The 25,955-nt window shown below is 38.4% G+C and overlaps 1 protein-coding gene across 1 annotated transcript in view; it reads right to left on the minus strand.

Annotated features, from left to right (window-relative positions):
* Positions 1–25,955, minus strand: part of pex7 (peroxisomal biogenesis factor 7) — a 192,307-nt gene that overhangs the window by 115,100 nt on the left and 51,252 nt on the right. The window contains exons 5-7 of the mRNA XM_028797947.2: positions 24,070–24,178; positions 4,194–4,300; positions 106–219 (exon numbers count right to left, since the gene is read on the minus strand). Coding sequence (XP_028653780.1) covers positions 106–219; positions 4,194–4,300; positions 24,070–24,178 — 330 coding nt within the window. The remainder of the gene's footprint in view (positions 1–105; positions 220–4,193; positions 4,301–24,069; positions 24,179–25,955) is intronic.

Below are 25,955 nucleotides of genomic sequence, written 5' to 3' on the forward strand. Positions count from 1 at the left end.
AGACTTAATAATTTCATAAATTGATAAATAGATACAGACTGAGCTTTCATCAGGAAAATAGCTAAACCTAAAGGTGCAACTTTTGTATTCTATAATATATCTTACCTTCACTCTTCTGATGGCATATGAATGTCCTTTCAGATCGGCAACAGGTTCCTGGATGTTTCTCAAGTCCCAGACCCGCAAGTTGCAATCTACTGCTCCAGTGACAACAATATTCTTTAAGTGACAAAGACAATAATTAACTTCAGTTTTAAATAATACAAATATTATTTTTGATTTTTTTAAAGCAACTTTAAAAATCAATATACAAATATGTTCATATAAAGAAAAAGCATGTTTAAGTATGTTAATGAATCTACATAACATTAGCCTTTAAACTAAAGCTTTAAAACACCTATTCACTACTAATTTTAAAAACTGAAATTCTCACTAGGCCTGCTTATTTGGGGAAAATATCTTATTGTGTTTTTTCTAACAGATACTGTGATTGCAATTTGATTTACAATATAATTTTTTAAAGCCAAGCTTTATTTCAAAATTCACTTTGTAATAGATTTAAAACAATGAATCATTAAAATATTACTTTATTTACTTTATTTATTTAATATAGTATTACTTTTTTAATTGGCATTGAACATAGAACAATCAAACATAAAACAATTATTATAAAAGCTGTGACTTGTGGCTCAGGAGCAGCATCTAAATATTGCGCAATCTGTAATAAATAGAACATTTTTTTACTGATATCCAGCTTTTGGCCTATAAATCGACAAACCACTGAATACTTTTCAAAAAGGTAATCACTAAATATAATAATAGAAATAGAAAATTAATTTTACACAAAATGTCTAGATATTGCACACTGAAAAAATTATTTGCAGATGACCAGCATTTAAATGTTTACCTTTTTTCCCCACAAAGGCTGCCACTATATGATACAGTGCAGTACAACTAAAATCTTAAAATTACTCCAAACAACAGAAGTCTTACATAATACTTGCTTCCCTTACATCTTTACTTCTTCTCAACACTCATTGTGGTCTTGACAGATTTTTTGTCAAGAACACCAGAATGTCAGCCTTTGCTGGTTTCAGACATGAATGCTAACATGTGGCTCCATTACACCCCAACCTCCCACAGCACAAGAACTAGACAGTCTCTCTGATGCCAAACTCTTGGCTGTTATGCACAGGAATTTGCGAGCCAGTTCGCTCCGCATCGTAAAGTTAACATTGTGCACTACAGCTGTCAAATTAACCAAAAATAGGTTTCGATTATATTTGAAATTAGGTAAACGATGCTGGGAGTTAGTACTTGCTTCAAGAACAAACACTAACTTAAGAAAATCCCGGCACAATTGGGCAACTGTTGTATAAAAATAACAGTCATCAAAATCCCATGCTGCTGCTGCCCTATAAAAGGGTAGCATCAGCACCGCGTCTTGTTTTCCTTCTGCTGATGACGGCTGAATGCATAAGTTTAAAACGTACTGCTTGTTTGTCGCGGAAGCACATTCTTATTCCTCACACCAGTCGCCCAACTCGTGTCTTGTACTCTCACAAAAATGCTTTCCTCAGTGCTCCTCCACAGCTCTGCTTCCCACTCCTCACAGCTGTCCATGCAACAGCAAGACGCGTCACAATACACCAGCAGGGCACTACAAACGGGACCTAGGCGACATTGTCATAAGCGCTTCATGCTTTGAAGTCTCAAGTAAAAAACATGGGAAAAATTGTAATAATTATATGGCGAGGCGTAGTGTCAGCTCGTGTGTTTTGTAAGAATGTAGGCCCCTTTTCTTGGCTGTTTTTATGGCTCGCTGTCCTGACATGGATCATGACAAATATGGCCATTTAGTCAGCAAGACTGCGATAGTGTGAGAATAGTGAACGAACTTCGAAGTAAAGCAGCAAGCAGATCGATGGAGGACTTGTGTTATTATTTTAGAAACGCCCACTGCCATTGCACCTGTTCTAATTTTAAATAAAGCGAATCCTATTGCACTTTTTTAATAAAGCACTGATTTCAAAATAAATGAACTGCAGAAATACTGACGCGCTAATCAATTAAACACAAGTGTAAAGAGATGATTTGGAATCGAGAGGTCGGTGCCACTGAGCTCAGCTCACATCACCAGTGCAGACTGCTCGCTCAGACGCTACACGGCCGATTTAACCGACATTTTAGCCGAGGGTCTCCAAATTATAAAAATTAGTCAAGAATGCATTAAAGGCTTTAGAACATTAATCAAATGCAACAGACTATATTAATAACATCAGAATAGTGTATCACAAAGCCATACAGCAGGTACAGAATGTGTTAAAAAAGCAAATGAGACAACGCAGCGGTGGCTGTGCGACACGTGCGTATACGCAGCTAAGCACAGAAAGAGATTAAAGTAAAAACTTGCCCCGTATGGAGCTCCCTCGCTACGACTTAGATAGGAGTGTCCCTGGCCAGGGCATCTACGAACTTGGCACGTTTGTCAACCCGACTCTGTTCGGCGCCTTCGCTCTTAACATTTGATAGCAGAATTCTGCAGCCAATATGAGGATCTTCCGGGGAAATACCACAGTCATGTAATTAAGAAAAGGTGACAATGTATAGCATTTTGCAGTATCTACAATGTATTTTTTTAATTAATAAGCTACACTCTGTAATTATTAACGGTCCACATTGGTGACATTTGACGTACACAGAATCTCCTGCCGAAGGTAATGCTGAGTTACCGTCCGTGCCGAGTCACAGTATATGATATGCGATCATACTAGCTAGAAGAGCACCTGGCAATCAAAAATCATCTATTCGGTTTGTTGTGAATCAACAATAACGTGTACAGTGCATACATTTTATTAAAAAGAGTATTTTTCCTCAATAAAAATATTAATGGATGGCACGGCCCCCTTGTGGATCAGGAGCACAGCAGTGGTGCAGTACAAAAAATGTTTTGAAGGGGTCTAGCTGTACGTTATATTAATGAATAAAATAAGCTAACCATTCAAAATTACGAAAAGGCCGATCATGAAAGTGAAATGTAAAAACAAACCCGCAAAATACTGCAGCTTTGCATATTGCGTCTGGAGTAACACAAAGCCAAAATAAACAACCGTTCCTTTATAACCAAATGTCAGCTTTTGCCTTTGAATAAGATCTTTTCTAAACAAATACTAAATACATTCGTATTGAAACGTTTGATCTGAAAGCCCTATGCTTATTCTAAATCATTGCCTTTGCGATTTGCTAATCGCATTGTTTCAAATACAGAGATCGATTTGAAATCAATTAGTTGTTCAACCCTAATTGTCACCTTTAATTAGCTGGGTTCATTTCTGCTTTCTGCTTATGCATTCTGTGTTCTTTTTTAGTTTTACTAAAATAAGGTGACCATCCGTCCTCGTTTTCCGGGGACAGTCCCCTTTTTCGGACAACTGTCCCCACTCAGAAACATGTCCCCGTTTTAAGATTTGTCCACATTTCCAGTCCTTGCACGATCTTGCGTTAAGTTTTGCATGTTTGTGTACGCTAGCACGTCGTAATGAAACTGCATTTTCACAACCAGGCATGAATTCTTCTTGAGACGTATGTAGTCTACGCTCCACTAGCCACCTCCCCACCAACCCCATTTCCCCGGATTGGCCCAAAAAATTCTGGTCACCTTAACTAAAACAGCATTCAAACGTTTGAACCACCCAGAAATTTTAATGTTTTTGATGTCATTTGATTTTTTTTTTTAATTCAAGGTACCATTAAACTGTTTGAAAATCATAGCCAAGACAATGCTAATGTTTCAAGTGGCTATTTACTGCTTGAAATGACTGATTTATATTTTATTTGTTACACTGAATTTCTACATTGCTTTATTAAAGCAACTGTATGGAACATGAACTGTACACAAAAATAGAGTTATGTGGGTATTTTAGTGTTTTACTGCAGTAATTACAGAACTGACAAGTCTCATTCTTTATGACAGTATCAAGTCAAAACTTAATGGGATACTTTCCTATCAATTTTAAGTGACATGAAACCATTGGAATCTAAAAATTTTCTATGACAAAAGGTCACTTCTACAAGTCCAATATGTTCAAATGATTTCATACAGTAACTATGTAAACCTAATGCTGTTTGAGAGTTTATTATTTAATGCACTGTTTCATATATAATATCTAGAAGAGTAAGTTTTTATATAGTACCTGATCATATTTGCACCAGTCACAAGTTAGAATCTCAGCACAATGTGCTGGAATAATGAGCCTTGCACTTCCTGTCTTCATGTCCCAAATTCTTAATGTGTTATCCCCTATAAAAAAAAAAAAAGTTAACACTGAATGTTTTTGTTGTAGGTCACTTTATTTATATGGCACTAAAAGTATTCATTTTAGTTTTACATTTTATTTTCTTATATTTATAAAAAATAAAACACCTAATAATTAACCACAAGTTAGGTAAAGCACCTATTTAGCTTACCAACCTTGAGATTCACAATCACAATAACTGAACCAACATCATTTTAAGAAACTAGATTAATTAACTAATATATTCAGGTTTCCACATTGGAATACTGTTTTTATTTTTCTCAAGTTTGTGCACGTTCCTCTTGCAGACTTGCTAAAGTATGCAATAACTGAAATAAGTGAGTAGAAAAAAAATCACCATGGACCCCACACATCCAGGCAAAAAGCCTGTTTCAAAAACTCCCTTCTGGCAAACGAACATGCTCATCACAATTACATTTTTTTTTCAGTAGTGGTCAAGTAACTAGCAACAAATACCCAGAAATTACATCTGTCTTAACCTAACTTGCTGTTTAGAGTTGTGGCAGCTATTGTTAATGTTGTGTGTCTATGTATAAAGGTAAAGGTCACTGTTTACTAACAAGTAAGTTTGTACATCTGTATGTTTGCACATTTGTTGGTCTGTATTTTAAAGTCATTTTGCCGATCTGTCACATTAAACTCCTGTATACCAAAGGTATATTTGGTGAATAAAGTAATTCTGATTCTGACAAAAAAAGAGAAAGGGTACAAAATGTTACCAGACTGCATGATTCTACCTACTCCCAGCCAAGCAATCCTGAACATTACAAATGTTGAAAAGTGCAAGACATATCACACATTTTAACTTCTGAACAGCAGTTTGATAAAGGTTGGTTTTCAAATGAAGCATCATCACCATCACATCCTGCTCTGCAAGAGTTACTGTTTGCACAGTATTCTAGTCTTACAAGTGTTTTAATGCTACTGTATTTTAATGATTCTATGCTAGAATGGTGAATACAACATTGTGCCCTGCCCTAGTTTTATCTGCAGAAAGCAATTTCTCCAATGTAAACTTGTATTATATAAGACAAATACTTGGCACATACAGTATGTATATAGACATACATGTAGAGAGATATCAAGGATAGTCTTTTTTAATATAGGGGCAGTATAGTGTCTTAGTGGTTAGCACTAGTGGCTTACAGCTCCCGAGTCTTGGATTTGCATTCTTACCAGAACACTGTCAGTGTGTTTATATGTTCTCCTTATGTCTGAAAGTCTTTCCTCCCACATCTCAATAATGTACACTACATGTCGGAATGTATGTAAATTGGCCGTGTATAGGCTTGTGTGGGTGTGCCCTACAATAGTTTAGTAGTCCATCCAAGATTGGTTCTTGCCTCACACTTGATGGGTCCGGGACAGGCTATATGACTTACATATATACATACATATAGATATATTTACATAGACACACACATATACTAGTCCAATGGTATAAGAAAGACTCTGAGAACAAATGTTTAGCCTTATCAGACACATTTTTAATTTGGAATCTGCTACTTATTAGCCTCTCACTGTGAATTACACTAACAATATGTGTATGGAACTCCTGCATTACAGTGACAATCTTCCAGGGGAACCTGAATGTTGGACCATGTTCCAAAGCTTGACATGGCTGGTGGAGTCAACAAGCTCTTGGAGATCCAAAGTTTAATGGAATGGAATGTATAACTGTATTTGGCTTTAAAATATGGGAACACTCTGGTCCCTTTAACTACAAGAGGCAAGCCTTCACTCGTGATATGAAAATGTAGTTAGCAACTTCAGTTGGCACCAACACAAATATAATGCCACAGTTGCCCTTAAACACAAAATAATAAGAATTTGCTTTTCACATCTTCATTTAGAAACTCGGTATTGTTATAGATAAAATCAGCCAAACAAAATGATTTAACGTATTGTGGCTTAGGTGTTGTACCAAACATCTAAACATTTAGGGAGGCTTTTTCTAGAGCAGTCAAGCAGAAACAGAGGTGGCTGATGGTTTACTCAACGAGCAGTTTATTGATGACTCTGAAAAATGTTTGCTTTATTTTAAGACTATTAAGATAACTAAAATTAATTAAGTTTTGTATGTAACTTGAAAGTGTAAAACCAAATAAAAATGTAAAACTTAAGAATGCAAATTACCCAAACTTGGAGTAAAGGAGAAGTAAATTCTCTATCAGTGACCCCTCATGTGGTTCTGAATTATGTTTTCCTCAGACTGCTTTAGTATTGTACTGTCATATTAATGTCCAATAAAAACTTAGTAGTCAGCTGTGAGCCTGCAAACAGCAATGAATTGTTTAGGTGCATTTGTGTACCATAGTCATAAAAGTTCAAATATAGATATGGAGCAAGGGGTAAATAGGGCACTTCTTTGTAAAATATATTCAACGATATTAGTAATTTTGCTTGTGATATAGGTCTATGCATTTAAAATTATCTAAAGCCAAATGCCTCTGCCAAACGTATTATGCAACAAGGGTGTTCATGAGGTAGGGTTGATTTACATACAGTATGATATTACCCCTCCTCGAATCGCCACTTTATCATGGTGGAGGGGTTTGTGTGTCCCAGTGATCCTAGGAGCTCTGTTGTCCGGGGCTTTATGTCCCTGGTAGGGCCACCCAAGGTAAACTGGTCCTTGATGAGGGATGAGACAAACAGCAGTTCAACAAAACCTCCTATGAAGAACAAAAAATTTGGACAGCATTTTCCCTCGACCAGATGCGGGTCACCGGGGCCCCCCTCTGGAGCCAGGCCTGGAGCTGTGGCTCGATGGCGAGCGTCTGGTGGCCGGGCCTGCACCCATGGGGATCGGCTGGGCACAGCCTGAAGAGGCAACGTGGGTCTCTCTTCCCATGGGCTCACCACCTATGGGAGGGGCCAAGGAGGATGGGCGCAGTGTGAGTTGGGTGGTGGCCGAACGGCGGGGACCTTGGTGGTCCGATCCTCGGCTACAGAAGCTGGCTCTTGGGACGTGGAATGTCACCTCTCTGAAGGGGAAGAAGCCTGTGCGCGAGGTCAAGAGGTTCCGGCTAGATATAGTCAGGCTCACCTCGACACACAGCTTGGACTCTGGAACCAATCTCCTTGAGAGGGGCTGGACTCTCTACCACTCTGGAGTTGCCCTGGGTGAGAGGCGCCGAGCGGGTGTGGGCATACTTATTGCCCCCCGACTTGGAGCCTGTTCATTGGGGTTTACCCCGTTGGACGAGAGGGTAGCCTCCCTCCGCATTCAGGTGGGGGGGCGGGTCCTAACTGTTGTTTGTGCGTATGCGCCGAACAGCAGTTTGGAATACCCACCCTTTTTGGAGTCCCTGGAGGAGGTGCTAGAGGGCATGCCTTCTGGGGACTCCCTCGTACTGCTGGGGGACTTCCATGCTCATGTGGGCAATGACAGTGAGACCTGGAAGGGCGTGATTGGGAGGAATGGCCCCCCCGATCTGAACCCGAGCAGTGTTTTGTTGTTGGACTTGTGTGCTCGTCACGGATTGTCCATAATGAACACCATGTTCAAGCATAAGGGTGTTCATGTGTGCACTAGGCACCAGGATACCCTAGGCCTCAGTTCGATGATCGACTTTGTGGTCGCGTTGTCAGACTTGCGGCCACATGTCTTCGACACTCAGATGAACAGAGGGGCGGAGCTATCAACTGATCATCACCCGGTGATGAGTTGGCTTCGATTGTGGGGGAGGATGCCGGTCAGGCCTGGTAGGCCCAAATGTGTTGTGAGGGTCTGCTGGGACCGTCTGGCAGAGTCCCCTGTCAGAAGTAACTTCAACTCCCACCTCCGGCAGAACTTCAACCACGTCCCGAGGGAGGTGGGTGACATTGAGTCCGAATAGGTCATGTTCCGTGCCTCTATTGTTGAGACGGCTGACCGGAGCTGTGGCCGTAAGGTGGTTGGTGCCTGTCGTGGCAACAATCCCCGAACCCGTTGGTGGACACCGGCAATGAGGGATGCCGTCAAGCTGAAGAAGGAGTCCTACAGGACCCTTTTGTCCTGTGGGACTCTGGAGGCAGCTAATAGGTACCGGCAGGCCAAGCGGAATGCGGCTTCGGTGGTTGCTGAGGCAAAAACTCGGGCGCGGGAGGAGTTTGGGGAGGCCATGGAGAACGACTTTTGGACGGCTTCGAGGAGATTCTGGTCCACCATCCGGCGTCTCAGGAGGGGGAAGCAGTGCAGTGTCAACACTGTATATGGTGGGGATGGTGTGCTGCTAACCTTGACTCGGATGTTGTGGGTCGGTGGGGGGAGTACTTCGAAGACCTCCTCAATCTCACTAACATGCCTTCCAATGAGGAAACAGAGCCTGGGGACTCGGAGGTGGGCTCTCCCATCTCTGGAACTGAGGTCACCGAGGTGGTCAAAAAACTCTTTGGTGGCAGGGCCCCGGGAAAGGATGAGATACGCCTGAAGTTCCTCAAGGTTCTGGACGTTGTAGGACTGTCTTAGTTGACACGTCTCTGCAACATCGCATGGACATCGGGGACAGTGCCTCTGGATTGGCAGACCGGGGTGGTGGTCCCCCTCTTTAAGAAGGGGGACCAGAGGGTGTGTTCCAACTACAGAGGGATCACACTCCTCAGCCTCCCTGGAAAAGTCTATTCTGGGGTCCTGGAGAGGAGAGTCCGTCGGATAGTCAAACTTCGGATTCAGGAGGAACAGTGTGGTTTTCGTCCTGGTTGTGGAACAGTGGACCAGCTCTACACCCTTAGCAGGGTCCTGGAGGGTGCATGGGAGTGTGCCCAACCAGTCTACATGTGTTTTGTGGACTTGGAAAAGGCGTTCGACCGTGTCCCTCAGGGAATCCTGTGGGGGATGCTCCGGGGTATGGGGTACCGGACTCCCCGATAAGGGCTGTTCGGTCCCTGTACAACCGGTGTCAGAGCTTGGTCCGCATTACCGGCAGTAAGTCAAACCCATTTCCAGTGAGAGTTGGACTCCGTCAGGGCTGCCCTTTGTCACCGATTCTGTTCATAACTTTTATTGACAGAATTTCTAGGAGCAGCCAGGGCGTGAGGGGGTCCGGTTTGGTGGACTCAGGATTGGGTCACTGCTTTTTGCAGATGATGTTGTCCTGTTTGCTTCATCAGGCCGTGATCTTCAGCTCTCTCTGGATCGGTTCGCAGCTGAGTGTGAAGTGGCCTTGATGGGAATCAGCACCTCCAAATCCGAGACCACGGTCCTCAGCCGGAAAAGGGTGGAGGATGAGATCCTGCCCCAAGTGGAGCAGTTCAAGTATCTCGGGGTCTTGTTCACGAGTGAGGGAAGAATGGAGCGTGAGATCGACAGGCAGATCGGTGCTGCGCCCGCAGTGATGCGGGCTCTGCATTGGTCTGTCGTAGTGAAAAAGGAGCTGAGCTGTAAGGCCAAGCTCTCAATTTATCAGCCGATCTATGTTCCTACCCTCAGCTATGGTCATGAGCTATGGGTAGTGACTGAAAAAACGAGATCGCGAATACAAGTGGCTGAAATGAGTTTCCTCCACAGGGTGTCTGGGCTTTCCCTTAAAGACAGGGTGAGAAGCTCAGTCATCCAGGAGGGGCTCAGAGTAGAGCCGCTGCTCCTTCGCATTGAGAGGAGTCAGATGAGGTGGCTCGGGCATCTGATCAGGATGCCTCCTGGTGAGGTGTTCCGGGCACATCTAACCGGGAGGAGGCCCTGGGGAAAACCCAGGACACGCTGGAGGGACTATGTCTCCCAGCTGGCCTGGGAACGCCTCAGGATTTCCCTGGAAGCGCTAGAAGAAGTGGGCGGGGAGAGGGAAGTCTGGGCATCTCTGCTCAAGCGGCTGCCCCCGCGACCCGATCTCAGATAAGCGGAAGAGGATGGACATGGACATGGATGGACATGGACATGATATTATCCACATATTTAACTTATTTCAAATTTTCACCACATAACCGGAGACTATCCCAGCAGCATGACATGCAAGGGAGGACACAATAATGGGTATGACATAAATTAGTCACCAAGCAAATTCAGATACTTGCTGAGATTGAGCTAATACAGTATGTAGTCACCAACTAAACTGACTGCAGCCTTTATGAAATTTGAAAACCAAGAAGGCTCAGCTCCAGTCTTTCCGATAGAAGTCTAATTTTGTTCATCAACAGCAGTAATGTTCTCCACAAAAGAGAAACATTCTTTCAAAGTTTATTATCTTCTATACTGTTTACATGCAGAGTAAAAAAATAAATGTATAGCACAAGACAGCAAATGACAATTTCAGGACAATGAGGCCCCCATATGCAGCATTTTCATACTGAATGTGCATCATTTTTACAATTGGCAAATAACAACACTAACATCCAGTATAATGCAAATTAATTCATAGCATAGTATGTTTTATGCAATAATTTCTTATCATCACTTTTCTAAATAGTGATATTTTAGGCCAATAACATGGCTGAAAATGACTACTATATAATACTAAACCTATTACAAAGATGTATCTAGACAATACATGCTTACAATATTTACAGTTTAATTTAACAATACATTTGGAGCCAAGATAAATGCATTTTATCAGTAAAATATACATTGAAAGAATTCAACTGTACATAACAAAAAGAAAATAAAACCTTTTATTTCCTTTCACTACCTAAGCCAATCCACACTATATATTATGAACCAAGTCAGTAAACCCAAGCTATGGTAGTTTTTTTATTCATATTTGAATACTTCAGTATCCTATATCAACCTGGAATTGAAATTTGATTATTGCTAACTTGCTACTGGCATATAAGCACTACTGCAAGAATCAATCTGCCTTGTACTATTTTTTAATGTAGACTTCTTGTAACTGTTACAGCCTTACTACCGATGATCTAAATGGCTACTCAAAAAATCTAAATCTAAATCTAAAAGAACCTTTAGACAGTTGCATATCTATTTCCTTGTGAGGATCACTAACCAGAATTGGAAGAGTAGATTTACATGGAAGTAACTTATGACACCATGCATTCTCAGGTCTCAAAAGACTTTAAATATTTGTAATACTCTTCAATATATAAAAAAGTGTATGCTTTCTAGGAAAATACATTATTCAGACTTCCACATGGCAAGAGAATAAATAATCACAAAATCCCAGAAAAATGCCACAGGAGAAGTGGGCATATGGTGGCACAGTATTTAGTACTACCATTTCACAGCTCTGTCAGATTAAGTTTGAATTACAGCCTAGTGACTGTCTGGTGGTGTGGCTCTTACACATTCTGTGTCACTGTGCCTTTTCTCCAGATTCTTCAACTTTGCACCCATTTGTCAAAGATGTGTTTTAGGGTTACCCTGAATCACTTAATTGGTTTAATGTACTGTATATATATATAAACGTGCCTTGCGAAAAGCTCTTGTCCTAACCAAGGTTAGTTCCTGACTGCTGTCTATACTGTTTGGATATGCTTTGAATCCTAATAAGCTTGACCAGGAATAAGTGGGTTTAGAAATGACCAGAAAGAAAAAAAAAATAACGTCAAACATATAAGTACATTACTTACCAATAATACACAAACAAACAATTGTTTCAATTATTTTTAAAAAACATATAAACATAGCTGTTAAACATTTTTTACATTCAATTTCAGTCTGTTTTACCAGAATCAAATTTTAAAAATGGCAATACAGTAATCCCTCCTCCATTGCGGGGGTTGCGTTCCAGAGCCACCCGCGAAATAAGAAAATCCGCGAAGTAGAAACCATATGTTTATATGGTTATTTTTATATTGTCATGCTTGGGTCACAGATTTGCGTAGAAACACAGGAGGTTGTAGAGAGACAGGAACGTTATTCAAACACTGCAAACAAACATTTGTCTCTTTTTCAAAAGTTTAAACTGTGCTCCATGACAAGACAGAGATGACAGTTCTGTCTCACAATTAAAAGAATGCAAACATATCTTCCTCTTCAAAGGAGTCCGCGTCAGGAGCACAGACTGACAGAAACAGAGAGGAAAGCAAACAAATCAATAGGGCTGTTTGGCTTTTAAGTATGCGAAGCACCGCTGGTACAAAGCTGTTGAAGGCGGCAGCTCACACCCCCTCCGTCAGGAGCAGACAAAGAGAGAGAGAGAGAGAGAGACAGAGAAAAACAAGCAGTCAAAAATCAATACGTGCCCTTTGAGCTTTTAAGTATGCGAAGCACCGTGCAGCATGTCGCTTCACGAAGCAGCTGCACACAGAAGGTAGCAACGTGAAGATAATCTTTCAGCATTTTTAGACGAGCGTCCGTATCGTCTAGGTGTGCGAACAGCCCCCCTGCTCACACCCCCTACGTCAGGATCAGAGAAAGTCAGCGCAAGGGTGAGAGAAAAGTAAGTTGGGTAGTTTGTCAGCCATCTGCCAATAGCATCCCTTGTATGAAATCAACTGGGCAAACCAACTGAGGAAGCATGTACCAGAAATTAAAAGACCCATTGTCCTCATAAATCCGCGAACCAGCAAAAAATCTGCGATATATATTTAAATATGCTTACATATAAAATCCGCGATGGAGTGAAGCCGCGAAAGGCGAAGCGCGATATAGCGAGGGATCACTGTATTTAATCTCAACATTATATCATGAAAAGTTAAATCTTCACATCAACATAAAAGTATTCTAGAATTCAACATAGTATTGTGGTTGAGGTCTGGGCATACAGACTTCCACTTGCCTTATCTTAATGACCATGAGCACCACTGAGTCACAGTGTGCAGGTTTTTTCTTTCTTTTCAGTTTAATTGTCCCCTAGTCTTTGCTGAAATATATGTATTATGGTTTAGTTAAATTATTAAGGTTAATAAATGTAACTGTAAAAAATCATATATATAGTATTTTACCTGCATGTTATATTCACCTGTTTGTTTTATAGTTTGCTTTAATCATATTATTAATATCTATTTGTTAATGAGTTTAGAATTAACATTCTAAATGGAGTAACACTAAAATAAAGACTGAATACTGAAGCAATCTTTACAAAGCTTGGAAATGCTTTACAAACAACACAATGCCTCTTTGGCATTTACTTCAAACACAAATCTCTTGTTTGACAGATCTAGTCCCATAAGACCACTAACATTAAAATAAATTAAACTTGAAACATAATGAACTTTTTGACATGCTGTCAACCTGATTTTTAACTGTGCATTCATGTGTACAATGCTGCTGACCCACCTATAATTATAGACAAATACTAGACAGTATTCAAAGCAAGTGGATCATTACTGCTCTCTTGACAAAACGTTTTTATTATTTATGACATTTCTTTAATCACATTTTCCACTCAATTGCTCTTTCTTTTTGAGCCAGATATTTATCAGCCTTTTGACTAACACGTCAGGTCTCATATTAGTTTTTGCACATCTTATCTGAGGATAAACTCCTGTTGACATCACACAACGGAGTGTTGCAACTTTTCCTGACCATTAGCAGCCAAGGGCTCTTTCAATAGCTTTCCATGATGACAGATAACAGAGATAGCACTAGCCTAGGAAAACAGGTCCAACAAATACATAATTTGAAATTAAGTTGTTTAACGTCAGACCCTGTGTGAGCAGCAGATAAGCAAACAAGAGCAGTTTACCATTCTGTAGCTGTTCATTGTGCTCCGAGATGGAAATGTGATTACTGTGTACATATTTTCTGTATAAACATCCATCCTCAAAGTTATGGTCTGATGTACCTGTTAGTTATCACGTATTTAGAAATAAGGTAGAAAATAGAAACTGATGCATATCGTTTAAAGTAACCTTAAAAGTCAATCTGGGACCTTGTAAAATGAACACAAAGAATACCCCCATCATTTTGGCTAATATGACTTTGAATATGCTGCAATTAATGTATTGAACCAGAAAGTAAGGGTTCATTAAAAATGCACCAATACATAATCTAAAAGTGATGTCTACTTAAATGTAACACACTTTTAAGATCCATAACCATGTTTACTTTGTATTTTAACAATTTTTACAATTAAAATAAATTTCCTGTTGTTAAATAATCGTTCATTAAGAGTTTAAACTTATTATTATTACCACTTATGTGATTAATGTAAATTTACCTTGGGTCATTTAATTGCCTTGCAGAAATTCCAGGCTTAATACACTTATTTTCAGAAAAGTTGTTAATTTACATAGTCATGCAACAGCAGTATCTAAACTACATTCTTATTCTATGTTAACTAATGTTGTCTTATTTTAATTTCTTACTTTGTCTTTTATTTTTCTTTTCTTCATTATGTAAAGCACTTTGAACTACTTTTTTGTATGAAAATGTGCTATATAAATAAATGTTGTTGTTGTTGTTACATGTAAGATTGTTTGACACTCAGAAACAGAACAGCTAAAATGAATCATGCAAGCTTAGTCTGGTAGCATTTCAAGGGTAATAGCGACAAAGCCTGCTAAGTGTGCAATAATGTGCTGAAATACAAAGGCAGTGTATCTACAAAACAGTACCACATAAAAAAGAAATGCCATCTGCAATGCTGGACTCCAGCCTCCTACAACATTGGCAGCATTAGCAAGGAAAACCTGTAATGACTGACACTCATAGGAAATCTCATACTGAGCATGTACAAGTATACAATATGACATGTTCTAATTGAAACAGTTAAAAGAAAAAGGGGTGCCGTATTCCATCTAGAGGCACTGTCACCAGTTGAATAAAAAAACAGTTTATCAAGAAAGTAGCAGGAGCTAGAAAATAAATTAAAAAACAACCAGTTATCACCTGCAAGTTTCCACTTTTGACTTTTACACTGTGCTAACAACCAAGAGATATATCACAAAAATATCACAAAAACATGAATCATGATGACTGACTGTCATGAGATACAGGTCTATAGGGGTGCATGTTTTAAAACAAAAATAATTAAACAAATAAATAAAAACAGTGCAACTCAGGCCCTATGGGTTCATGCATGGCTAAGGAGCAGGGCAGACAAGAGGTGTTTGGTGCGGCGCAGTGGTTGTTTAATTGGTCAGCTGTTTCACATTGGCACTCTGCTGACTGCAATTAGGATGCCATGCCAACAGGTAGATAAAAGAGTCTGAGCAGGACAGGAGGAGGATTGAAAGAGAATGGAATAGAAACAAATCAAAGAAAGTGAAGGCGATTTGATTGCTGAGTTGGGGAGAAGGTAAATGAAGGAAGACAAGTTGGGCGACTCGTCCTGCTGAACAGTTTATAAGGAGTAGTGCGGTGGGTTGATGGTGCTCCAGGAGGTGCTCAGAGCTGAAAAGGCAGAGCTGTCGTGAGCAAGAGATGAGGTGGATAAGTCTATGGTGTCATGGATAATGGACTATCTGTCCAGCAGACCACACTTTGTGAAGCTCAAGAACTCTGTCTCTGATGTGGATGCACTGGAGCACCACAAGGGACAGCCCCCTCTCCTTTTCTGTTCCTCCTGTACACCACAAACTATAAATATAATACCAGGTCATGTTACTTGCAGAAATTCTCGGATGATGCTGCAGTAACAGGATGCATTGGGTTTTTGTGAGATAAGAGTTTTTTGATTTTTTGGTGCAAACTTAAATCAGCAAAACCAAGGAATTGCTTATTGAGTTTTTCCACACCAGGGACTCTATGTCCAGTCAATGCTATTAAAATTTTGGGGTCCACATCAGTAACAAGCTGGATTGGTCTGGTAACACAAAGGAACTATATAAAAAGGGCAAAGTAGATTCTTTAACGTGAGTAATGACATCCTTTAGAAGAGAAAGAAAAAAGTGAGACAAATAATGATGGCCATTATGAACAATGCTCTCTGTGACACATTATAATTAGGGGCTTTTAGCCAATGGATTATGCAACAGAAGTGTGTTGACATACTACTGGGGGTCCTTCATCCTAACACCAATAATGACTTTACAATGTCTCCCAGTGATTGATCTCATATCACCAGCAAAGTCATGTATTTTTTTCTAATGTTTTGTAATTCTGGTCTGTATTTCAGGTAAAATGTTGTAGTTTCTTATAATATTTGTGAGCTTCTGTAAAGGCTAAATGTCCCCTTGGGACCAAAAATCTATTTAGTAATAAGCTTTGATTGAATTAAGGAATTTTGGTAGGCACCTAAGTAAAATGTTGCATGAAACTTTAACAAAGAACCATACAACTTTAAAGTACAAATAATTAACCTATAAATATAAATTTATAACACAAAAAGTAATTCATATACAAGCAACACATGTAATTCTTCTCTATAATTAAAATTTACTCAAAATCACTCTAGCTGAGCATGTCCAATGATCTGAGGATCAACTTTGCTGGTATGTGTGCAGCCCAATGTTAAAACAAAAAGCACTAACTCATGAGAGAAAGGAGAAGCAATGAGAACATGCAGAGGTTAACACTAGTGACAAGAAGTGGTTGATAATTTGAGGATCTCTCTATGCAATTGCTAAGCTTCTTATAACACAGAAAAGTAGAAAATGAGTTTATCTCATTTTTCTACATACTACAAGAGAGTAATAACCAAACAAGTAAGCTTCAAATTAACTGGTAGCGTTTGTTAACTTTTTATAGGAAGATGACAATGTAATTAATCTTATTAATTACTGTATGTCATTTTACAGTAAAGAAGCAGTAACTAAAAACCTATAATCTGCATGGTTAGTCTCTTATGATCTTACATTTTATAGCTTCATTTCTATCTTTTCCATACAGAAGTCTAGTTAAATTCATAAACATGAATGTATCAGTAGCTGTAGCCTTTCCACATATGTTATAACTAGATATATGGCCACATACATTTCACTGTGCTTCATACTGACATTCTCATAGAGCTAAACATTCCAAGAAATTTTGCTGCATAAAATTATTATTATTATTACTATTTCACAACTTTATTGTACTTAAGACAACAATGGAGAAGAAAGTCAGAAATATTTAATCACCCATACAAATAGTTCTATGGGAAAGTGTGAATAGGATAACAACATTGAAATTTGGAGTTATTGTACCAGAACTGTGTGGTATGGTGGAAGAGTGTAGAGTTCAGCTGTCACACCAGTCTATGCATCAAGGTTTATTTCTCATCCTGGCCGCTGTTTCTGTGGAGTCTGTCCTTGGCTAATTGCTATCAGTTAAACTTTGATCTTTCTTATAATCTGTAACAAATAAATAGGCAAACAAAGGCAAAGCATATGCTTTATCATGCAAAATGTTAATATACAGTAAAACTGTTGCAAGTTTACTGTATTATATTTTTTAAACTAATGTTGAAATTGGAAAATCTAGCAATTTCATACATTTAATTACAAGATAAATGCATGAGGAATAATTTGTTCTTAACTTCTATATCATATGCTGTAAAAATGTAAACAGACATATTTTAAGTACTTCCTTTTTTCTCATATTTCAATTAACACATCCAATGAGTAAATTTCAAGTGCCTCCTTTTACTATGACAAATATTTAACGAGTGCAATAACTAAAATGAAAAATAAATATTTCAAGTTAACTACATTTGTAAACATTTAACAACTTTAAAGTACTTCCTTTTCCCTTCACAGCCATGAATATTAATGAAAGTGCAACAAGAATGAAGAAAAGAATTACAGCAGAGATTACAGGCAGGTAAGGACTAATCAAATTAAGAGAGGAAAATAACTGGAAAATAAAGTAACATTTATGCTTTTGAACACAAGAAGCACACAGTCAATTACTTCCTCACTCTTTTAGGATTATAAAAAATGCAGCAGCTGATCTAAACAGTCAGTCTGGAAAGTGCATTTTAGTTAAAATGATAGCACATGTCAACTAGTTGCTGACTTATTGTGAATGACAGATCACATTTCTTAAATAAATGTGGCAATATATTTTTTGGTTACATACAGTACACTGGCACAGATGCAGAGGCAGCTTTTTTGCTCCTGGCGACATTTGCCTGCACTGCACTTTTTGGACACTGTGATTGTTGGAGTAGAAACACTTTTACACTTTAGCATCATTAACTTCTTGTTTATGTTCTCTTTCATCCTAGTCTATCATCGGTTATGACTATCGATGTCCCAGGAAAAGGAAGATGTGCACAGTTGCAAGTATCCTTGGCATCACAGAACCAAGTAGCAAATCAACAGCAATCTCCCAAAAGCCAGATCATAAATTTTCATTAATGCAATAAAGTATGAGGGCCGCAAATGGCAACTCCAAAATTTACACACTTGTATAAACAAGTTAGTTTCATTTGTAACATCAAGTACTAAAGCTTTGTTCTTCACCTTGCATTTCCTCCAACCAAGCCCACCACTGTTTATTTTTAACATCTATAGTGCTTGTGTCTTTACCATCCAATTTTAATTCCATTTCAAATGGAGATTTTCAATCCTGCACTGTATGTTCATGGTGTCTCAAATACCACTGGCATTTATAAGGATGCCATTACACAGATTATTTAAAATGTGTCCAAAACATAAATGCTTGTTGATTTTTCATATGGCTGTTGCTTCTTTAATAAAGCAGCAAAACAACCAGTGAATATTTTTAGGACTCTAAAATGGAAATACAACAGAAAATCAGCAATTTGTTATAAAACATTAATAACTGCACAATGCCAAGAGTAAAAAAATATGAAGAGATAAGAAATAAAACATCACAGGATTGGTTGGCCTGCAATAATTACTCTAAGAAAACAATGGTAAATCATTTGGGAAGTTATAAAGAATCCTAAGAATGTATCAAAAGAATTACAGAGTCTCTCACCTCAGCCAAGGTTTGTGTTTATGACTCCACAACCAGAATGGCACTGGGAAAAAATGTGCTTCACTGGATAGTAGCAAGGTGGAAACCATTGCTATCCAAGAATAACATAAATGCTTGTCTCTCAACTGCCCGGAAGCCCCCAGGAGATTTTCAAGCTTTTTTGGGGGAGTCAAAGTCATAGTTTTAAAACCAACACAGATACTTTGGTAGGACAGTTTAACAATGCTTATGAATTAAAGCAGTTCCATAAAAAGACTGGGCTAAAATCCCCCCACTGTAATGTGAAAGATTGAGATTGAATCTTGCGGTTGCAGTAACTTAATCTAAAGATAGTGCAACCTGTTATTAACACTAGAATCCCTGAAGCCTGTGGAAAAAACTCATAATCCCGGCCCACCTTAAATTCCTTCGCACCTCTCCATCAGCGTCTTTTCTGTTGTAAATGCGTCAATCAGCAGAAGCAGCAAGCCGCCTGCTGTCAAGAGACGGACCCCCAAAAGACGGACCTCAACTCAGGCAAAAAGTTCTCCCAGCTCAAGCCAAGGCTGCTTATCTGCCTGTGAGATCTGGAGTTGTACAGGGTAAATAATACAGTACATAATTATTTGGAATACAGTAGACCCCCCACAAAGTCGCGGTTCAGAGTTCATGGCCTCAGTCATTCGCGAATTTTTCCTTATAACCTATCTAATAATTGTTAGCGGAAACTGCAAATATCCTCCGCAATTTTTATGGCTTTTATCGTGGCAATACTGCACTGTAGGGAGAACAGGAAGCAACTGTAGAGGAAAACGCGGCTTGGGATGGTGAAAATAGCCAATAGAATTTGAAACTGCAACTCCCAGCAGTACCTGCAGTGGCTCTGATTGGTCTTCTGCTGAGGGTGCTGGGGCTGTTGGGGTCAAACGATGTCAGCACGGCTTTTAAAAAGGGGGCCGGTGACCAAAAGCAAAAAAAAGTTTTTGGAATTTGTGTTACAAGTTCCTGTCTGTCTGCCTTCTGTTGGGTTACCTATACTTATTAATTTTGTCCTGGATCATTTTGTGGTTGGCATCTGGATTGTCTGCCATCTGCCTGTGTACATGAGGACTGTAAGTGGATTCATGGCCATCCTGCAAAGAAAGGAGTGCTCCTGAACCCGTCCACCCATCTTCACCATTTCATGAACTAGCGGTAGGACTATCTTTACATTCCCATTCAACATGCAGATCTCTGGACTATCTATTTTCATCATTACATTTCATCCGTTGCCGTTTTTCATGATTTACTGTGTGTGTTTTGCTTGTGCTTTGTACAATAATGATCAATCTTCTCAAATGTACATATTGTAAAATGCCAAATGAAGATTAGATAGTCTTTTGGCTTCAGAATCTGTAGTGGTTCACTTTCTCCTGCATTCCTTTGGCTAGAGGTTTTCTCCCCACTCTCCTCCATGGCCTTTTTACTTCCCACTATAACCATTAGAGACTTCACTGAGTGAACTTAGCCATGCTTTGAGGCTATTTAATTTCTATTACTTTGTATTGTGAATGTCGGTGTTCTGTTCAGGAGTCTTGAATATTTCAAAAAAGGGGAGTGAGCTCACCAAAGTGCTCCACAAAGCAGGCCAGGGGCACCACCACCCTGCACAGACAAGGCTCACCCAGAGATAGCTGGTCCCGATTCCTACCTGCAGAATGAGGAGCTGACTTTAAAAGTTTAATACACAACAAAAGCTCCACAAATATACCAAAAATGCCCTAAATGGGAGAGTGTGACTTCTGGCTTGTGAACAAAAGGGCGATGTTGAATCTTTATGAATGAAGAAACATATTCACAAAATAGAAAAAAATGTTGTATAACAAAATGCTCAAAAACAAAAAAAGGGATTTTCCAAGAATGGTGATCCAATGTGAACTAGTCCCAATACACAAACCAAAAGACAATCAAAAAAAATAGTAATATTAACAAGACTCCTTACAAACTCACCCTATATTTTATGTACTTATTGTCTTTGCCCTACAATGCCATGTTTGACGCCTACTTCCAGCATTACTCTGTTGGATGGAAATGTAGCTTAACATGAAAGCAAAAATGATTACAAACACACTACACTACAGGTCTACAACCAAATTAAATGTCTTTGTAGTTCTGACATAAATATGTCTTGTGAAATACTGCAGAACTAAATATGTGAATGTCTTCTGCAAGGAATTAGCAAACCTTCCTAGGCTGGAAACTAACTGGTGTCTGTTTCTGGTGATACAGAAAAGTGGGAGGAGTACTTCACTGCAGAGCACCAACTAATGACGTCCTCTACAGATTACATTTAGACAAGAGCCTGACCACTTCTCTGTGACTGGTCTTGTTCTTTCTTAGTGCAGACTGTATTGCTAAAGAGATTATTTTAGCACTTTGTTGAAGAAGAGCTCACTCCACAGGTGGCAATACACTGTGAAATTAACAGTTTGCAAAGACGTATGAGGGCAAATATTGTACTACTTGCACTTTTGTACACAGAAAGTAATTTTGCATAGAGTGAAGACTGATTAAGTTTAACTGAGACCTTTCACTATATGCTTTAATTACTTCACTGTCACTCAGCTTCTCAAACATCTCTGCTGTGAGGTAGGGGTCTTCTAAAGTTGACCTTTGTTTCTGTCTCTGAATACAAAATTCAGTAGTGCAAGTTTTCTCAACACCTTGTAAGGTTTTGAGAAGTCACAATCAAAATGAAAAGATGATAGAAACGCGTGGTGGAGCAGTGGTTCCCATGACAGAAGCTTCAGATAAAAAGCAAAAAACAAATCTGGACATGATGACAATCTGCTTTAGGGCACAATGAAAAACAGAACAGAGTAGAAAACAGAATTGAATAGAATAGAACAGAACAGAACAGAGTATAGAACACTAATGGTTATAGATTGGTGCCCAGTAGCCCACTTCACAGGGAACTTATCCTATGACACCCAGCCAATCTGTGATTACAGAGGGGCACTGTTTGTTTTTGTGTACTGCCAATTTGAGACAGAAGGCCTTGTGGTCTAATGAGAATGAAGTGGAGCTTTACAATGTGAATATGAAGCCGTGTGTGTGGTAAAAAGTAAACATTGTGCACCATCCAGGTCACATCATTCCCTGCTGTAAAGTATAAGCAGTGGACTGACAATCATATCAGGATTATTTGAAAGGAAAGGAATAATATGCAATACAAATAATTCATGCATCCCTCTGCCAGAAAACTGAAACTAGAGAAGAAGTTTGTGTTTCAGAGGAGCAATGGATCAAAGCACAATGCCAGAACAACTGTGTACTGGCTCAAAAAAAGAAAGACAGACACAGTTATAAAACCCTTGTAAGTGTAGCTCTTTCCTTATGAGAAGTTGAAAAGAATGCCTTGGTGTCAGTGAGTACAGTTTCCTACACCAGGAACTTGGAAACAGACAGAACAGGCCCAAAGCCACAACAGAATCTGATGATATGTTCCGGAGAGTCAACAGCTTGCGGGATAGGTGTCTCAATAGGACAAAAGCTTCATGCACAGTTTAAGATTTGTGCAGCATTCATTTCTCCAACTGTTTTTACTTTTTTTTTTTTTTTGTTCTATGCTTTAATTTCAGAGTACATTCAGACTGGTGATGGTTCCCTGCCTAGGCAAGCCTCTTTTCTTATTTTTCAACTTTAGCAGTGTCTCTCTTACTACCATTGCAGTAAGTTTCTAAACCTTTATAAAAACATGTTTTCACTTTATCATTATGAGTTACTGAGTGCAGATTGATGGTCAAAAATGATAAATGTAACCATTTAAACCAATTAAATCTACAACACAATAAAGTGTGTTAAAAATAAAGGAGTTTGAATGTTTTCATAATCCACTGTATCACCTATATTTTAAAGAGTATTGTTTTCCTCTATAATTCTGAAAATAAATGGAAAAAAAGTATTTCCCAGGCTTTCCCCAGTTAAGACAAACATGGTATAAAGGGTAACACAAACAAGAGTAAAATATGTGGCGGAGTTAAAACTACAATAAAAGTAATCTTTACTGTCATGCTAAAATGTACTATATGAGTCAAATACTCTGTATGAGAAATGTAAAGCAAAAATGCTACATTACTACATATACAATTAAAAGTAAAATAATAACTTGCCAGTGAAAGGGTAAGAAATGTCACACCTAAAAACAGGAAAATATTTTTGAACTTGGTCTAGGTCCAGGTTAAGTCTGCCTGGATCAGGTTCAATCTTGTCCTTACCAAACTGTATTCTATCACCAAATATAAAGAAGAAGTTCTGCACAAAGACAAAAATATTGCACATGGAATGGAAAAAGCTGACAATGTCATTAAATAGATACACCTTGTTTTCTGCTCTTTGGGGAATGTCAGTGGCTAAAAGGGAAGATTTGCGTGAAATAACGTGATTTTTATGGTTTTGATAGTTGGCTTTGGACTTTAAATATCTGGGTATATTGAAAGCCAAGCTACTGTTTAAAGATCTGGGACAAAAGGGCAATAAAGAAAAAAAAACACAAAACATTAAAATTGTCAAAGATGAAAAGGCATGTCTACACTTATTAAGTCTGGCTGCCAGTATATTGATCAATATACTTAGTTTACTTCCATTTTGAACATTTTTGTTACCTTCATTTTTGATGACATGATAAAACTTGTGAGGGATAAAGAACCACAGGATTTATTTTGTATATGCAGTTTATTGCAATAGGCATATATGCTGTTAAGTTAGTTAATTTGTGGCTAGTGTCATCCGAGAGTTCCTCAAGTGTCCATTTTTAAACAATAAATGATAAAAAAAATAAAAATAAAAACTTCAGTCGCCAATATAAAATATTTAAGCATCACCAGGGAATTAAAGCCTATCTACTTATCAGCATGTGCCCAGAGGAACACACAGGTGGGATCATAAAAAGAGAGTACACAACATAGACCTTAGACTTTGACAAGGTCAAAAATCCAACTTTTTATCCACTGAATGATCAAGAGGTATACAAAAGAAGAATCTTGGTAATCTGGACAGCAAATGAAGAGTGTACTAAGTTAAATAACATGAGCAAATTGTAAGGCAGCTTACCAGATGCAGATGCAAAACAACCTGGAACATGAGGAGACCAAACAGTGCTGTAAATTACACCTTCATGACCTTGAAAAGTGCATATGGATCTGTTTATTGCAGGGTCCCACTGAAAACAAGATTAACTGATGTCAATGTCAATAATTTACTCAATTAGAGGCAGAAAACTGAGATGCTTTAAAAATCAACTTCTCCAAAAGAGGAGCAGCAGTAACCCTGCTCTTGAAAAAGAGCACAGCAAAAAGAAACACACACCTTTAAAAACTAAATATGGGTTTATTTTGCAAATAATATTCAACCCTCTGCCTTTTCAAAATACACAATCCTAAGATTTGAGTAGTTTATCATTTAAAAGAGTGCCTTTGACTATGTATGACTAAATTAAAGTCAGAAAACAAGCAAGCTGATTAAAACAGGTTTATTGTGTTTATGCAGCTGTAACTCATTATAGTAACATAAAGAATACCACGCTTTCCAGCATTTTCATCTCTACAGGTCAACACAATATAAACATTAAACATCATTTTAATATTTCAATGTGGAATTCAACTAAAAGCTCGCTGAACCAATAAATTAACAGATGTATCTGTGCTTGGGCACACATTTACTGAAACAACTTGGTGTCACAAAATAAGTAATTTTTGTTGAAGAGTTTTAGAAATAATTTACATTTGATATGATTTCATGAAGGAGATGTAACTTTCAGATCTCAAATAATCCATTACTTAGTTCACATTTATCAAAAACATAACATTTATTGAAAATGTTATGTAAAATGTACAGTAGAAGTACCAAGCAAATTTAAGTGGGTGCTTTCAACTTAATGGAACAAGTATAATTCACCATTATTACAGTATAGCTTAGAAAATGCAAAATACAAAGAATAAAGAAATTTTCATTGCTGTCAACCTTGCAACAATACCTCTAATAAGTGTTACTTGTTGCATACTCTTCTTATGAAGGCATAATTCAATTCTTCACAATTCTATTTGGCATAAGGTCTGCATCAATTGAATGCACAGCAATAAAAATATATTACGCTTTAAGCAATACCCTTCAATATGCAGCATTTTTTATTTGTTTTTAATATTAAAAATGTTCAAGGTACCTAATAATTTGTTTAACATATAAGGTTAATAAACTAGCTCTTTGATTGTTTACATTCAATATAAAGGATTCTGCTTTACGCCAGCTTTCCCTAGTCTCCACATGCCTCTGAATTTTCAAGTTGGAATCTAAAAGTTGCGAGCACATGCTCAAGCTAAAACAATCAACATCATTGTCACCTGCATTTCCCATTAGGGGCAACAGAAGGACCAATATTGTAATATTGAAATTATAATGAGTGATTGGGACACCAAGGCTGTCTGATAGGCATTCAAAGATTTTTGTCCAGAATGATGTTAATTTAGTGCACGCCCAAAAGATATGGCCCAGTGATGCTGGAGCTCGACTGCAACATTCACAGGTTGAATCTTGCCCTAGATGCACTTTGGACAATTTTAAACAAGATAAATGTGCTCATTAAAAGATTTTAAGTTGAATGATTGAATGCTTTGCACATATGGAGCTAGAGCAGGGATGGGTAAAGTCAGTCCTGGAGGGCCGCAGTGGCTGTAGGTTTTTGTTTCAACCCCAATTGCTTGATTAGAAAACAATTGTTGGCAATAATTTTATTTCATAGCTTGTTAGTGCTTTAACTCTGCCATGTCAGGTCATTCTCATATCCTAGATGTTTTTTTTCCTTTCTATGGCTATCATCCAAATGATTTGAAGTCTAAAACCGGATGAGTTATTCTCAGTCCTTAACTTTTTTTTCTCTTCACTTTCCTTCTAAGTACTTAATTAAACCAAATAGTGCATGATAAATATACACAGGTGTGGAG

The sequence above is a fragment of the Erpetoichthys calabaricus genome, chromosome 3 (assembly GCF_900747795.2).
Source record: "Erpetoichthys calabaricus chromosome 3, fErpCal1.3, whole genome shotgun sequence".
In the NCBI taxonomy this organism is placed as follows: domain Eukaryota; kingdom Metazoa; phylum Chordata; class Cladistia; order Polypteriformes; family Polypteridae; genus Erpetoichthys; species Erpetoichthys calabaricus.